General features: G+C 40.1%; 1 protein-coding gene across 6 annotated transcripts in view; it reads left to right on the top strand.

Moving 5' to 3' along the window:
* AHCYL2 (adenosylhomocysteinase like 2) overlaps nucleotides 1-17447 on the top strand; it is a 175521-nt gene that overhangs the window by 136960 nt on the left and 21114 nt on the right. For all 6 annotated transcript variants that reach the window (XM_067042210.1, XM_067042209.1, XM_059074443.2 and 3 more), the window contains 7 exons: nucleotides 2940-3042; nucleotides 5002-5096; nucleotides 8403-8509; nucleotides 9961-10077; nucleotides 13665-13728; nucleotides 14210-14298; nucleotides 16971-17041. In XM_067042210.1, the coding sequence (XP_066898311.1) occupies nucleotides 2940-3042; nucleotides 5002-5096; nucleotides 8403-8509; nucleotides 9961-10077; nucleotides 13665-13728; nucleotides 14210-14298; nucleotides 16971-17041 (646 nt within the window). The remainder of the gene's footprint in view (nucleotides 1-2939; nucleotides 3043-5001; nucleotides 5097-8402; nucleotides 8510-9960; nucleotides 10078-13664; nucleotides 13729-14209; nucleotides 14299-16970; nucleotides 17042-17447) is intronic.

Raw genomic sequence — 17447 nt, 5'->3', positions numbered from 1 at the left:
TATAAAGAAGCCTATCTCCATCTTACATACTGAAGTGAAAGCAAGTCAGGATCAAATCAGTGGATTAAATTTATTTTAATAATTTTTTAAAATTTGAAATACACACAGATTTATAGAAAAGTTGGAAATACAGCACAGATAACTTTTTTTTCTGAACCATTGAAAAGTAAGTTGCCAACCTTATGATGCTCCCACAAATACCTTAGTGTATATTTTCTACAAACAAGAACATTCTCCTGTCCAACCAGTACAACCATTCAAAATTAGGAAATTAACATTGATTCATTATTGCCATCTAATCCTCAGGTCCCATTTGAGCTTCACTAATTGTCCCAATAATACTTTTTTATAACCAAAGGATCCAGTCCATAGTTATGTGTCTCATTTAATTGTCATCTCTTTAGTCTCCTGCAGTGCTGGATAGTTCATCACTCTTTCCTTGACTTTCATGACCTTGACACTTTGAAGATTATAGACCAATTATTCTGTAGTATGTCCTTAGTACGTAGAAAATGATGCTGTGCTTTTTTCATTTAATCCTATCAGATGGCACTTGTTTTCGATTTGTCCCATAAAGATGTTCATTTTGATCCCTTGATGGAGGTGGTGTCTGCCAGACTTTTCTAGTGTAAAAGTTATTTTTCCTCTTTTGTAATTAATAAGTATTTTGTGAGGTAGTAATACGAAACTGTGTAAATATCCCATTCTTCATCAAACTTTCCATTTATTCATTCATTTATGTATTTTAATTTGTGTGGAGTCATTGTTTCCTATTTTATTTAATGGGTTATAATCCATTACTATCATTATTTATTATGATAAAAATTGTTCCAATTTTGGCCAAGAGGAACCCCTTAAGTCTTGCTTCTGTGCCTTGTCTCTTGACATATTCCTTTCATTCTTTGAGCACTTCTTGCTTCTGGTACAAGATGATCTAAGCTCATTTTGTACCTTCCCTGTCCTATCCCTGGAATCAGCCATTTCTCCAAGGAGCCCTGGTTCCTTTTCCTTTTAGTGGCTCTGTATACTAGTGTGCTCTTTGCTATTGGGATATCATTGTTCCTGGATCCTCTTTCATTAATTTTCAAAAATAATTGCCCATTAACTTTTCATATATATCTGTTGCCCTGTTCTCTCCTTCTGTAAATTAGGCCATTGATAGTATCCCATAGATCTTAGATGCTCTCTTCTGATTTTTTCCCCCACTCTTTTTTCTTTCTGTGTTTCAGTTTGGTCATTTCTATTGATCTATCTTCAAGTTCACTGATTCTATCCCTAGATATGCCCAGTCTGGTGATAAGCCTAATGAAAGAATTCTTAAATCTGATCCTTAAAAAAAATTCTGACATTTCTATTTGACTTGTTTTTATAGATTCCATCTCTCTGCTGAAATTCCCTACCTGTTTATGGATGTTGTCCATCTTTTTCACTACACCCCTTAGCATAAATATATTAATCATAGTTAATTGAAAGTTCCTGTCTGATCAAACATCTATCTCATCTCAGAGTCTGGTTCTCTTGAATACTTTCCTGACAATGGGTTGGGGTTTTTTTTCACTTTTTTTGGCGTGCCTTGAAATTTTACATTGAATGGTAGTATATTATTTTCCATTACTGTCAAGAATTGGGCTGGATTTCAATTCTGTTGTTCCATACCAAAGGCTACAAATTGCCCCAGGCTGGAGGGCTCTCCTACTCCTCCGTGTTTGCACTTCACCCTGGGGCTTTCAGCTGCTTCTGCACATGCTTGCCACAGGGGGGCTCTGTCTTCAAGTGCATGTCCCCGCTGCAGCACACGACTGCTACTCCTTGTTTCCTGGAGCTAGGCTCAAGGAGAGGGCAAGTGGGGTTCTTAGATTTTCTGGTCCAGCCTCAGTGTTAGGCAGGCCTCTGTGAAGGTAGGACTTTTTCAGTGTTCCTGCCACTCCTCTCTGTAGCAGCCAAATTTTGCCTTGTATTGGTGGTAGGTCTTGAGCAGAGATATTTTCCTGTCCCTCCTGGAGAGGTAGCAGATTTTTACTTTGTATCAGTGTAGGGTCCTGGGCCCAAGAGGATTTTCTGCTACTACCCCAGGAGCAGAGAGTTTTTGCTTCCACCCTTCCCCAGAAGCAATAGCTCTTTGCCTGGTCCCTGGCGGCAGGCATAATTCCTGCTCCTCTTGCTACAGTTTAAGGCTTTTGCTTCCTATGAGAGAAGACTGTGGAGAAGTGCCGAGGTTTCATGCTTATCTTTGAGCACAGCCAATATGCTCCCTGCCCCCAATCTTTCTTGTGAGCCCTGGTTGGAAGCCCCTGGAAAAGAGCTTGCATGTGAGTATGAACTCTCCTTGTGAATGGGGCTACCAGAAGTTCCAAACTGACATACTTGCCCACACTCAGCCTTTACTAATTCATTAAAATTTTAACTAATTTTTTCTTACCGTGATGTATAGCAGCCACCTCTTCCTTCTGTGCTCTGACAAGGGTGAAACAATGTTCCCTCTCTCCTTAAAGGGATTTGTTGCGCTTTGGAGTTCCTTGGTTGCATTATGACCTCAGCTCTTTGATGTACTCAAGAAAAGTTATGGTTTTGTAGATTATCCAGCTTTTTCTTGTTAAGGTGGAAGCTCCTCTTGCAGCTTTCTACATCCTAAGGAGAAGCAGAACTATAAATTTGTGGTTTTTAAAAAGATGTTTGGCACTGAAAGCCTTGGTTTAATTAAATCTTACAGGGAGGCCCAATATGTTAAATGAGTAAAAGCTCAGCTGGAGCCTTCCCCATGCCTGCCTCCAGCCCTTGCCCTCTTCTCAAAGTATTGAAGTTTCTGTAAAGCACAGTTTGAAAATCATGGGCGTTAGTTATTCCTAATGTACTTTCTCATTGTCAAATATATAAGCTTAATCTCCTTGACCAATTGTTTGGCCCATGCTTGCTCATCTCTTGCTTTCTCTTTAATATAGGTGCTTATGGAAACTCTGGGCGCTCTGGGGGCACAGTGCCGATGGGCTGCCTGCAATATCTATTCCACTCTCAATGAAGTGGCTGCTGCTCTAGCAGAAAATGGTAAGACCTTTTGTGTGTTCTCTTTGTCTTTGACTAAAGTTTCCAAAAAGTTCCATTGTTTCAATAAATATCTGTAAGGAAAGTTGACATTTAAAGTTGTCTTGAAAGAAATATTCTTTTTTTTTTAGTTGAAGTATAGTTGATGTACAATGTTGTGTTTGTTTCAGGTATACAATAAAGTGATTCACTGTATATGTGTATCTATATCTATATATCTATCTATATCTATCTTTTTAAAATTCTTTTCTACTATAGATTATCATAAGATATTGAATGTAGTTCCCTATGCTATACAGTAAATCCTTGTTGTTTACCTATTTTATATATGGTAGTGTGTATCTGTTAATCTCCCCCTTCCCCTTTGGTAACCATAAGTTTGTTTTCTGTGTCTGTGAGTCTTTCTGTTTCGTAAATAAGTTCATTTATACTATTTTTTTAGATTCCACATATAAGTGATATCATGTAATATTTGTCTTTCTCTGACTTTCTTCACTTAGTATGGTAATCTCTAGGTCCATCCATGTTGCTGCAAATGGCATTATTTCATTATTTCATTCTTTTTTGTGGCTGAGTAATATTCCGTTGTATGTATACACCACATCTTCTTTATCCATTCATCTGTCGATGGACACTTAGGTTGCTTACATGTCTTGGTGGGTCCCTATTCTTGATGAGTTTGCCCTCTTTCTGGGCTTCTCTTGTTAAATATGATCAAGGTAACTGTGTTGCTTTATAGTCACAAATATCTTCTTATGTCTAATATTCCATTATTAGTTAATGCATTGCCTTGTCAGAGCACCAGTGAACATTATTCACTGTCTAAGGTCATATGGATTAGAAAAGAAAATGCTTCAGGCATAATTTTGTGGTCTGACTGGTTTTCAGCAGTTAATGTTTGGTGCTCTGCTTCAGCAGTAAACAGGACTTGACCTGGCAGATTAATATTTGATAACAACAGTCACTGACACTTGAAGGACAAAAGAAATAGAGAAGTTTGGACTTTGCCAGTTTCTTGCCTTCACTCTCTGATAGCCCAACACAGATCAGGATACCAAAGACTTGCTTCAGAGCTATTGAGAAATTCTGGGAAAGCTCTATAGTGCATGCATACCTCTCTTTTTGCAAGCACTTTGAGCATTTTATTTGTTCTTTCATCTACAGTCATTCATTTGTAAAATTTTTATTAATGTATAAAATATGTATAGAAAGTACACATATATAAATATATAGTCCAATTAATTGTACATATACATTCATTTCTCTTTTTTTTTTTCAACAAATGCTTATTGACCTACTTTAAGCACAAATGAGAGTGTCTTTGCCCTCAGAATCTTATACTGTGGCTAAGGAGAAAAGACACATACATAAATAATGATACTACAAGGGCATATATGATAATGCCACAACAGATCATAAACCCACCTTTAGTATACCAACAAGGGGCTTATAAGAGTTCAGATTCCATGTGAGATCACTTTCAGCTGAGTTATAAGGCTTCCTTAGGAACATGATACTTAACTGGGCAATGAAGTGTAACAACATTTGAACAGAGGGAGAAGAGTGTTAGAGTTTTCCTGATGCAGAGGATGGGATGACTATAGTATAGAAACAAGAAAGATCAAAATGTAGTTGGGAAATGATGAGAATTCCAGCTGGACTGGATGAAGAAATGCATATTTCTGGTTTCTTCTTTTTTGCCTTTTGTCATACTTTCAGCATCCGTCATACTCTTGGCCCTTTTGTTTGTCCTCTTTGGTCTAACAAGAGTGAAATGACCACCAAAGACAAAGGCGAGTACAAAAGGACTGAAGACAATACTAATCAGTGAAGAAAGTCAACCCAAGAAGTATGGCAGAGCGAGAGAGCTTGGAATTGGGGAAAACCAGCATCTTCTTGCCAAAATTTAGGGTCAGTCCTTTTTTCAGGCTTTAATGGTTTCTCTTTGTTCTTTTTTCTCAGGATTTCCTGTGTTTGCCTGGAAAGGAGAGTCAGAAGATGACTTCTGGTGGTGCATTGATAGATGTGTGAACGTGGAGGGCTGGCAGCCAAACATGGTGGGTTAGGTCTCTGCCAGCACAATTCTGTTGGGCCCTGGAGGTACAGAGAGGGAGAGTGTGGTCTGAGAGAGGGTTTCCCAGCAGGAAGGAAGACAAATGCTTCCTTTTCTGTCTGATGTACCTGGGCTTCCGGCAGAACTAGATGCTTATGCTTAGGTCATCCCAAGAATATTCAACCTCTTTATAGCCTCAAAGTGCTTTTCATCGTCAGTGCTGATTTCAGAAGCACTCATATTCATCCGCAACATTCAAATACTGCTCAGGGTTCACACATGACTGGTTAAAAAGTAAGATTAATGAGTTACCGTCCCCTACCACTGCTTACCACCTCCCCCTACCCCCCACCCACCCCGCCCGCCAACATCAATGATTAAAGCACACACACGCACACACAGCTCCTATGGTACTTAGCTTTCTTTCTAGAATCACGTGCTAAATTTATAGTAAACCTGAAGGGATTCCAAGTTCAAATTTCTTCTCTTTGTTCATTTCTCACCTGAAGAAAGATGAATAGGCAAAGTTTGGGTTTTTTAATTTTTGCTTAGTTTTTATTTCTGTTTCATTTTTTGAAAGATCAAGTGCTTGAAGGCTGAGAGCATATTAGATTCACAAGGGGAAGCAAAAAGCTTCACAAAGTACGATGCACTCCTGCTTTGCAAACCTTTCTGCATATGGGTGAGAGGAGAAATTAAGGAATCAACTGAAAGAAGAATCCTTGAAGCTCTAGTCCAACTATTGCTTACTGCTAAAGACTGCAGAGCAGGCTTCACCTGGGACACAGCAGAGAGAAGCAGCCTGTCTTTCTGGATTCTGTGATCCAGGCCACATTGCACCAAGTGTTGGTTTGAGGAAGCTGGGTTAAAACCTTTGTATCCTGAAAGGGAGGGAGGAGGAGTCGGCTATAAGATGAGTCAGCTCATTCCAGCGGAGTTTAATGGTGACAGAAGGGAGAGTGACTGACAGGTGCTAAAGAAGATATGCCAGGGGGGTTCTACTGGAAATAAAACATTAATTTTGTAGTCATGAACATAGGGAGGACAGGGGATTGTACATGGCGAGCTATTATAGACTGTAGAGCCAGCACACACTGCTGGAAAGGTTGACGAAGAGAGTAAGACAAGGGTAAGAACAACTGTGACCCCAGAAAACAGGATCCATATCTTTTTGGATCCTGTTAAGGTCTAGTGCTTTTACTTGCTTGCCAACTTCAGGAAGATTCCCAGGTGACAATAATTTTCTGCAGTAGGACGACAGGGTGAGAATTATGGGCTACATTCATTAAATAAATATTAGGGATAGCAACTACCTGCCTGTATTCAATACCTGTGTTAAAAGGGAAAGGTGGGGCTTCCCTGGTGGCACAGTGGTTGAGAGTCCGCCTGCCGATGCAGGGGACATGGGTTCGTGCCCCGGTCCGGGAAGATCCCACGTGCCACGGAGTGGCTGGGCCCGTGAGCCATGGCCGCTGAGCCTGCGCGTCCCGAGCCTGTGCGCCGCAAAGGGATAGGCCACAGCAGTGAGAGGCCCGCGTACAGCAAAAAAAAAAAAAAAAAAGGGAAAGGTGGACGAGAATACTGAGACTAAGACACAGTCTTTTTTGTCTCTAATCTTTTGTGTGGCTAGGGATCAGAGCCTGCAAGGAAAAACTCCATGAGGGATTTCATACATGTAAAAAGGGAGAGAGAAACTCAGAGGAGCCTTTCCATTTCTTAGGGAATCTGTTCTGAAGGTTTCTACTGGGAGAAAATGGAGCACTATCTTATGGTATGGAGCAAGTGTAAGAGTTTTAATAAGAGTCCTGCCTTGGATCCCTGCTCTTAAGTAAGGTTTAGTGGAATCAGAGAAAATAGATCAACAACAAGAGCAGAAGTGGGAATTCCCTGGTGGTCCAGCGGTTAGGACTCGGCGCTCTCACTGCCAAGGGCCCGGGTTCAATCCCTGGTCAGGGAACTAAGATCCCGCAAGCTGAGCGATATGGCCCCAAAAAACAAGAGCAGAAGCAAAAAAGATCAGGTGGTAGACATGAGGTTGGAGATTTTGTGTACCCAGGGGTCCAGGATGGCATCTTTGGCACTTGTAGTAGAGTTGATAATTGATGGGACTGCAAAATGGGTGCTCGCCAGTGGAGGGCAGCTTAGTCCTGTGGGTCTTTCCAGGAGGGTGGGTGTAACAAATTGGAAAGTCCTGCCAAGCGTTTCTAACAGTTAGGTGAAGGGCTGAAATGCCACAGCTACTGCCTAATAGTATTCCAAGCTGGTCTTTCTTTAGCTTATTTATAATTCAGGAACTTTCCTCTGCTGATGAAAGCTCCAATGGGCACAGCATTGTGTTTATCTTTAATCCCAACCTGAAATAGTGATGAGCTGTTCAGAGGCATGCTTGCACACCTACATGCTGGCAGCTCCCTAGTTATTTTTAATTTGGTTTACAGAGAGTGTGAGGTTGTGCTAGGCAAAACCCTACAGTGCTGCCTGATCATTTTGGATAACAGAGTGCCTGTACTTTGGGAGAAGTAAAGGATTAACGAATACACATTTGTAAGCCATTGTTCTGGGAGGGAGACTAATTATCTGGCTTTATTTAAACCAAGCTTTTACTGATGATATTTAAAGTCCTGAATTCAACCAATATAAATATGCTAATATCAAGTTTAGGCTTTCTGACTACCAACAGTACAGCCAAGAGCTAATGGTCTAGGTAATCACTTAAGCTATTAGTCTATAAGAAAATCCTCATTGCGCTGCTGTATGTTTTGATCCTAGCGGGTATGTCATTTGGGAAGGTCACTTGGCTGTGAGAATTACAGTTGGCCTTTCATTTCACTGTTTTTGTTTGTTTGTTTGTTTGTTTGTTTGTTTTTGACTGCATTGGATCTTCATTGCTGTGCGTGGGCTTCCTCTAGTGGCTGCGAGTGGAGGCTACTGTTCATTGCAGTGCGCGGGCTTCTCATTGCAGTGGCTTCTCTTGTTGCGGAGCACGGGCTCTAGGCATGCGGGCTTCAGTAGTTGTGGCATGTGGGCTCAGTAGTTGTGGCTCGCGGGCTCTGGAGCGCAGTCTCAGTAGTTGTGGCTCACAGGCTTAGCTCTTCCCCGTCATGTGGGATCTTCCCGGACCGGGCCTCGGACCCATGTCCCCTGCATTGGCAGGTGGATTCTTAACCAGTGCGCCACCAGGGAAGTCCCTCACTGTTTTTTTTTTTTTCTTCAGTGTAATGACTGTTGGTCATTATACTGACTCTTAAGTTACTTTGCATAACCATTTGGGAAATTTGAAATATGACATTATTGATGCTTATTATTGCAGATCTTGGATGATGGAGGGGATCTTACTCACTGGATTTATAAGAAGTATCCCAACATGTTTAAGAAAATCAAGGGCATAGTGGAAGAGAGTGTTACTGGAGTCCACAGGTAAGATTTGACATGGGTATGCCTGGTTTTATGCAGCCTGGACATATTTTTTTTTTTTTTTTCAAATTTTTATTTATTTATTTTTGGCTGCGTTGGATCTCTGTTGCTGTACGCAGGCTTTCTCTAGTTGCGGCGAGTGGGGGCTACTCTTTCATTGCAGTGCGCGGGCTTCTCATTGCGGTGGCTTCTCTGGTTGTGCAACACGGGCTCTAGGCACTCGGGCTTCAGTAGTTGTGGCACATGGGCTCAGTAGTTGTGGCGCACAGGCTTAGTTGCTCTGCAGTATGTGGGATCTTCCCGGACCAGGACTCGAACCTGTGTCTCCTGCAATGGCAGGCAGATTCTTAACCCCTGTGCCACCAGGGAAGCCCCTGGATATATATATTCTTATAGTCACATACTTACAGAATACGTTATGTTAAAAATTGAAACCTGATCTGAAATGATGAGATCTGAGTCTGCACACTTGTTTTTTAAATTAACAACACAAATAGCAAACTTAAACTAGTGAGGGGGGAGTAGCTAGGGGAATAAGTGTGGTCCTCATGTTTTCTGGTCATTGTAATACAATGACTGCTTGTCCTTTTTGGATGAATTCATTTATTCAACAGCTATTTATTGAACTTCTACAGTGAACCAGGAACTACTCTAAGAACCATGCTAGGGATCTAGCAGTGGGGAAAACAGACAAAAGCCTGGGCCCTCATAGAGCTTATGTTCTTACACATAGAACAAGGATTTAGGGTTCTGTTTCTCAAATGAGCATTAATTCCCTGAGTAAAATTGTAACCATTTCTGTTTCCTGTTATTTACCCAGAAAGAACTGAAAGTATGAAAGTTTTAGGGAAGTAAATTCTGAATAAGCCACCATCACTGCTTCAATATACTGTGATCTTTTAAATGTATAAAACTATGGATTGTCCCATATTTTCAAACTTTTAGAAAGGGATGAATTTTGAATAAAACACCTGGTTCTAATTTTTAGTTGACTCAGTTTAAATAAAACCCCTATATACAGATATACATATTTATAGGTATATGTACTGAAGTTATAAAATTGAGACTATTGGAAAGTTAAACTATTTGAAAGTTAGAATTGTTGCATTAGAGTAGTGGGATTAAAATAGTACTTAAAGTTTCTCTTTTTATAATTAAAAAGGGAAATAAAACTAATAAGCAATTAAAAATTTTACATTTTAATGCTTAAAATTTAGTGGTGGGTCAAAGATTTTCCCCACGTGCCTTTTGATTAATATCTTTATTTCTAAGCTGTATACAGATTCTGGAAATGTATTCTTTATTTCTCTGTATACACCTTATAGGATGAAACTAGTTGTGTCTCAGGCTCTCATGCCTACTCAATTAACTTATTTGTGAAATTTGATATGAAACTGATGGTCGATTGCAATATCTCATTGTTTTATGTTCTTCTTGATTTCCTTCATCCTCAGGCTGTACCAGCTATCCAAAGCTGGGAAGCTATGTGTTCCAGCCATGAATGTCAATGACTCAGTCACCAAACAGAAATTTGACAACCTCTACTGTTGCCGTGAATCAATTCTTGATGGGTAATGTTTTGTTATCTTTGGGATGAACTTGAGTTGTTGAATTGAGGTTCTAAATTTTTTGGTTTTGGTTATTTCTAGAAGTGATTCGTATAGCACCTCTGGATCTATTGCTACATCATACTCAATATTTTGTAACCCGAAGCTACCATTGCTGTCACTGTTACAACACACAATATTTTATGACCCAGAGCTACCATTACTATCACTATTTCAAGCAAATCTATTTTACTTAAAAAGTCAGACCAGCCCCTATCTATTGGTGGCAGTTTTTACTTTGTCACCCTATCAGGCCTGGGAGTCAGTAACTAAAGTCATTATAAATAAGTAAGTATATTTTGATGGTTTAGGAAAAGGTTCCTGGTATTTCTCTTCCAGGTTATGTTGTCAGTTCTTAAGCTCCAACTATCATACAATTCCCTGGCCATCTGGAAAGCTGTGGTGAGCACAGGGTTATTTCCCAGTGGCATCTGTAGTTTTTCAAATCTATAAGGACTGCAAGTCTGACAAAATCTACTTAGATATAATATACCAAAAACTGTGTTCTTCCAGTGCCCAGTTTCTGTTTCTACACTTGGGTCCTGAAATTCCTTCATTCTTGCTGGGAAGACTGAGTAATTCCTTATGTGAAACCATTAAGTTGGTTTAGAATATTGCCAAGCCAAATGGTTTCCGTCATGTATTAGTTAATGGAAAAGTGAAGAAAGGGCCTGTGGGCCACATTACTAGTCTGAACCCCAGGCAATTTGCAACACCACAGGCACTGGAGCAAGAAGGATTTTGGTTTAACAATTGGCTCTATCATTTATTAGCTCTAGGACCTCAGACTAGTTATTTAACCTCTCTGTGCCTATTTCCTCATCTGTAAAATGGTGACAGTAAGACCTATCTCATAGAGTTATTGTGAGGATTAAATGAGATAAGGTATGAATCCTGGGGATCAATGTTAGTTCCCTTGCCCTTCTTTCTAGAACCCTATATAGTAAGTTTAGGATTGAGTTCGATCTTATAAGAAGACTTTTACTTTGAAATCTTTTTGTGTGGGGTGGTGGTGGAGGGGGGTATTCAATGCAAATTCAAACTTTTTAATTATTACTCCTATAGAGTCAGTAGTATTATCAGATAGATTGGACATTTGCGTGAATCCTTACTCCATCAGTCTGTTTACAGACTGTCCCTAGTTCTGTCCACAGATAACTGTTATTGTGATGCACAGCTTTGCACCTGATAATAATGATTTGGATATATACTCATAAAAATATTTACTCACCCACAACTGTTTCTTATAGATTTTTCAACTCCCAAATCTGTGAGCCTAAAATCTGCCTATATTTAGTAAAAGATGCATGAAGGTACCTCTACTAGCTCATAAACATGGACAGAGTCCCTCCTAAGCAGTGTTTACGCTGTGGATAAGAAAGATACTTTAACGTCAGAAATGTATGAAAGTGAAAGTAAGGTGGAAGCAGTGGAGCTGGAGTTAAAGTTAATAAAGAAATAGGAGGGGCTTTTCTGGTGGCACAGTGGTTGGGAGTCCGCCTGCCGATGCAGGGGATGCACGTTCATGCCCCGGTCTGGGAAGATCCCACGTGCCGTGGAGCGGCTGGGCCCGTGAGCCATGGCCGCTGAGCCTGCGCGTCCGGAGCCTGTGCTCCGCAATGGGAGAGGCCACAACAGTGAGAAGCCCGCGTACCGCAAAAAAAAAAAAAAAAAAAAAAAAAAGGAAAGAAATAGGAAAACATCACCCATCTACTGGAAACCTGCTGAGTAGTAGAAAGAGCTTGTTGGCATCTTCAGATGGTGAAAAACTTTCCAATTGGGTCACGGTCATGGGCAGTTGCTCCTCTCAGAGGAGTTGAGATGTGACTGGGCGCCTTTAGGGTGGTACAGCCGTAGACTCAGAGGAGTTGAGAGTAGGAGAAGTTAAAGAAGAGGCAAAGAATGCTCCACGGAAGGCTGCAAAATAGAGAGTCCATATGAGGAAGGGATTAGCGATTGAGCTTCTGTAGCTCTGAGCTGGTTGCACACTGCACCATAAGCTATGAGGGAATGACCCCACTCAGTCATAGAGGACACTTCTGTAATTGGTCTGCAATGCCACAAAGCAAGGCAGGTGCGGCCTTTTGGAGACTGAGGAAGGAAGACTTGGTAGGAAGAAAAAGGATATCCCAGATAGGATTTTTAGATCATAAAACAGATTGTATTTCAGGAAGTCTTCTAGAGAGTTCTGGGGCTAGAATAATTAGAGAGAAGTCAGAGACTTGGTATGACTCTTAAACACCGCCAGACAGCTTACCCTCACATCCCCAAAAGTCCTTCCTTGACGGAGGTCTTTTCTATCCTTTATCCTTGAACCTTGAGGCAGATCTGGGTCCCTCAGATCACAAGGAAATCACTGCCTAACTGGAGTCCATCTGGTCTGTCAGCCTATCATTTGCAGATTAGCAGTGTTGATGAAGTTTCCCTTCCACCACACAGTCATTTGTAGTCACAAAGAGAGAGTCATCTTCCTTTGGGAAGAGAGTCAGAAAGGCTTGTGGGTAGTCAAAGCAAAGGAGGCTCAGAAATATGATTATTGACTTCCTTGCTGTGCTGAGCCATGGCTTTTGAGTATGGTGGTAGCCCAGCCAGACTTACCCTCTTCACTCAACAGAAACTGCCTCTGCACTTAACTGATATTTATTGAGTTTCATTGGAGTTCATGGAGTTATACCAGTTCCTAGTGAGTGGAGTTGTCAAATCATTAAAGAGATAGGATTTCTACTTTGCCTTTGGGGCATTTATAGACTTTTCAACAGGAGAGGTTAACAGATGAGTAGGAAGACCTACAAATATTTGTCGGAACCGTCTGTCTCAGAATGGCAGGTTTTAGTTGAAGTTTCTTCTGCCTAGCCAGGGCTTCCTAGAGAAGGGAGACCAACTGACCCTATAGAGAAACCAGAAACTGCTCCTACAACTTCTTCCAAGAGACCCTGAAAACAGTAAGGACCTTTATTCTAGCTTTGTAGAGAATCAGAGACAAAGAGGTAGAACATGTCTGAGAAGGACTCAGCCCAGAAAACTCACTACCTCATGTAGTCAGTGTTGGTGTGTTTCAAGGCTCTTCTCCACCTTGTTGCCCATTACCCTCCTTGGTAAATTAATGTGGGACCTATTGGCGATTTTGATACTACTAAATGTAGGACTTATTTATCAATGTTATATTTTATGTATCTAATTCAATAAGCTACAACATTCACATTAAACCAGAGCTTTGTCACCTCCTAAATAAAAATTACATTTATGTTTAAAAGTTACTTTGTGGTCTATAGCCTCTTCGCTTCTGTACCACTCCCAAAACAAGGGGAACAAAAAGAAAAAAGACCTCACATAGAGATGGAATTGATTGGATAGCATGGAAAAGAAAATACATATTTTATTGAACTTTTCTTTCTAGTCATTAAATAGTTTCTCTAGGATAGAAACCAGGCTTGCTTTCAACAATAAAAAAAAAAAAACCCACAAAACCCAAACATGAAAACAAAGGGGCTCAATCTGATCTCAAGGGAGAAACAAGAGATTTTTCTGATTTAATTTTTTTTCCCCCATAGACTTAAAAGAACAACAGACATGATGTTTGGTGGGAAGCAGGTGGTGGTCTGTGGCTATGGAGAGGTAAGGTTTAACCTTTCAATTATTAGGTGTTTAAAATGTATTTTGCTGAAATATACTAGAATTTTTCACTTGTATGGACATAAAAGTACATTCATTTACCACTTTAAGTGGGAAAAAAGTAACTTCAGAGGCCCTCTGGTTAAAGTACAATCTTTCTTTTTCCCTTTGCATTTTTGCTGTTTTTTTCTTTAAGTTGATTTTCTGACTGTTCCAGTGCACTGTTTGTGATGTTCTTTTAGCTTGTGTTTTGATCATAAATCGTGAGTGTGGGTGTTCTTATGCACATGCATGTGCTAAGCAAGGTTCAGGAGTTTGTTTATGAACTGCATTCATTTTATTTTTTTTTCTTATTTTTCCCTAAGCATGAATCTATTCAGTGAAATTCCTTTTGGGGGCGGAAAGGGGGGTACACTTTACCAGAAGCTTTGAGAAACTTTTCTTTGTGACTTTCCTTATTATGTGTACTTTCTCCTCTCTTCAGGTGGGGAAGGGGTGCTGTGCTGCCTTAAAAGCTATGGGCTCCATTGTGTATGTAACTGAGATTGACCCCATCTGTGCTCTTCAAGCCTGGTAAGCATGCAAAAGATTTGCTTTTTCCTCTCACCACTGTCTAACGTATGATCTTCTAACCGCCTCCAAAGAATGGCCTAGTTAATGCCACATTTCATCTTAGAGGGGCCTAGATCCTGAGAAGCTGCCCAGATCCTGAGAGGCTGCTATTAATTGTAAGCACCTGTCTTTCAAAGATCTAGGAGCTCTGCTCTGAGAGAGCAGAGGCTGTCAGAAGCTACAATTTAGAACTCCTGTGGAAATAGTAACAGGGGACGCCTTGAACCAGAGAGCAAGTAGCCCCTTATCAGCTCCACATGCCATCCTTCTCCCTTTGAAAACAATGATCAAAAAAGAAATAGGCTGGCATCAGATCCTTTCTGAAGTGATGCAATGAAAAGAGCGCTCTGTCACATTCCTCCCCAAAATGCATAACCTAATGTAATCAGGAGGAAATATCAGACAAATCTAAATGAAGGATAAACTCTACTAACTCTTACTGAAGGGTATATAAGAGTTGTTTGTACTATTCCTATAATTCTTAAGTTTGAAATGATTCCAAAATTAAAAGTTTTAAAAAAAATAGTTCCTTTCCCATCTAAAAATGTGGGTAATCTTATCTACTTCAATTGTGAAAGTTCAGAAAATAATGATATAATTATTACATATGATTATACATTATATAATAAATATATAATTATGTAAAGTATAGAGGTGCTGTCACATAATAAATGCTCACTAAGTGGTAGCTATTATTAAAATTGTCTCTTGCCACCCTCAGCAGGATAAAATACCACTGTCCCTGAAAACTACTGCAAAGTCCCCGTGTCTGTAGCCTGAATAACCCACCCAATCTTTACCATTAACCCTCCAGAGGAAGGCACCCAGCATAGATGAGGCATGGCATAAAGATGTTTCCATAACCATTTTCCCCTGTCCTACCACTCCCCACACACCATAGCCATCAACACACAGTTTTCCCCAACAGAGTTGTTGGCTTTGTCTGAGTCAGGGCTCCAGCACACGAAGGGAACTATCACCATTCTAGCACTTTTTCAGGGTTCATTAGAGAAACCTGAATGTGCTTTGATATTGACTGAGGTACTGATTCAAACTATCTTATAGACGTGAACTTATCACTTATTCTGTGTTAGGTACTGTGCTCTGTGCTGAGGATGAAAGATGAGTAGATGAGTGAGACAAGGTCCCTGCTTTTAGAAGCACACAGATAAATAACCTCTGTGCAGTGTAGTAAGTGCTGTGATAGAGATAAACAGCACATGCTTCTGTAGGAGCACAACAGAGGAATATCTAACTAAAGAGCAGGGCGGTGAGGGTAGAAAGAGGTGTCAATGGAGCTGAGTCTTAAAACTTATTTAAGTGACTTCTTAGTTTGGAAGTAAGTTCCAGGTACAGGCGACATATGCAAGGTCACCTAGGAAGGAGAGAGCATGGCATGTTTATATTTAAGAAGCTGGAAGTGTTTTAATGGAGCTGGCCGATAGGATAAATTTGGGGGAGTGGTAATACCTGAGTAGGAATCATATGTCAGTATAATCATATATCAACCTAAGTATTTGGGTCTTATCCTGATACTAGACAATGTCACCGAAGTATTTTAAGCAAGGAAGTGACATGAACCAGATGGTATTTCAGGAAATCACTCTGCAAAATGAATTAGACATAAACCTAGAGGCGATGAGATGGGGCCAGGGGCTACTACAGCAAGAAATAATAAGACCTGAACATCAGACCTGCACGTATAGAAAAGAGGGGATAGATTAAGAATTAAGATTTTAAGGAATTAAGGAAAAAGACTCAACCAGATTTGGTGACAATTTTAATTAGAGAGAGGCAGTAGGCTAGGACATTCTAGTTTATTTGACTCATAGAGCTGAGTGAACAGTAATGCCATTGATTAAGATAAAAAATATAGAAGAAGAGAAACAGGATTGGTGGTGTGGGTAAGATAATGAGTCTATTTTCAAGCACAGTAAGTTTGAGGTCCTTGTGGGACATGAGGAGGAGCTATCCAGTAGATAATTTGATCTATGGCTTTGAAGCTTTGGAGAGATCTAGGCTAAGGATGTTAATGTGCAAATCAGCCACCTGTGAGGCATCATTTGTAGCCAAGGGAAAGGAATGGATAAGTGCCAAAAGAATAAAGAAAAGAGTACCCTACAGAGTACCAACATTTCAAGGTTGACTGAGATCAAGAAGGAGCAATCAGAAAAGTAAGAAAACCAAGAGAAAATGGTATCATGGACTCCAAGAGTATAGAGCCTTAAGAATACAAATAATGTTTAATGTAGCAGAGGATATCAAGTAATATTAGAGTCTAAGAAAAAATTGTTTTTGGCATTCAGGAGATCATTGATGATCTTGGGGAGAGCAATTTCAATGGGGTAGTAGGTTCAGGTAAAATGGCACTTTCTAGAAACTTGATTGGGGTTTCATGGTTAACCCTGCCTCCCTATTATCAGGAAGAATTAGGTCCCAGTGATAGAAAGAACCTTTTATTTCTGTCCTGTATGAACTAAGGAAAGAGTTTGAATTTTTCACTAAGAATAGTTCAGCTGTATCAAAAAGTGATATAGGTACCAAAGCAACTTGGGTAATAGCTTTTGAGGTTGTGTGGCAGAAGGCTCCTCAGCTGCTTTTTTAGGTTAATTGATCATGCTTTATTTCTACAGTATGGATGGATTTCGACTGGTGAAATTAAATGAGGTCATCCGACAAGTGGATATTATTATTACCTGTACAGGTATGATTATGACATATAAAATGGGGTGGCATTTGGGAACACTTTCATGGAACAAGTGAAAAATGACTGGAAATGTTCTGAACAAAACCAAACTCTAAAAGTCAGAGATAGTAGTCCACAAAACCAATCTTTCACATTCTTCCTACCTCTTTAGAACTCTGACCAAAAGTATACCATTAGGTCATCCCTAGAGGAAAGTTTCTCTCTAGTCTTTTTAACTGTTCCATATCTCCATCCATCCTCAGCTACCTAGGAGATGGCTACCAGTGTGTTTTATTTGGGAAGCTAGATCTTAAATTTGTACATTTTAAAAAATTTTACTTCCAAAAGTGAGGTGTATTTCTCTCTAGTCCCTGTAATTAAAGCAAGGCTAGAGCAAAATTCTTCGTAGTTAGAGAAAGTGGAA

The sequence above is a fragment of the Kogia breviceps genome, chromosome 9 (assembly GCF_026419965.1).
Source record: "Kogia breviceps isolate mKogBre1 chromosome 9, mKogBre1 haplotype 1, whole genome shotgun sequence".
In the NCBI taxonomy this organism is placed as follows: domain Eukaryota; kingdom Metazoa; phylum Chordata; class Mammalia; order Artiodactyla; family Physeteridae; genus Kogia; species Kogia breviceps.
This window is presented reverse-complemented; position numbering and strand designations above follow the sequence as displayed.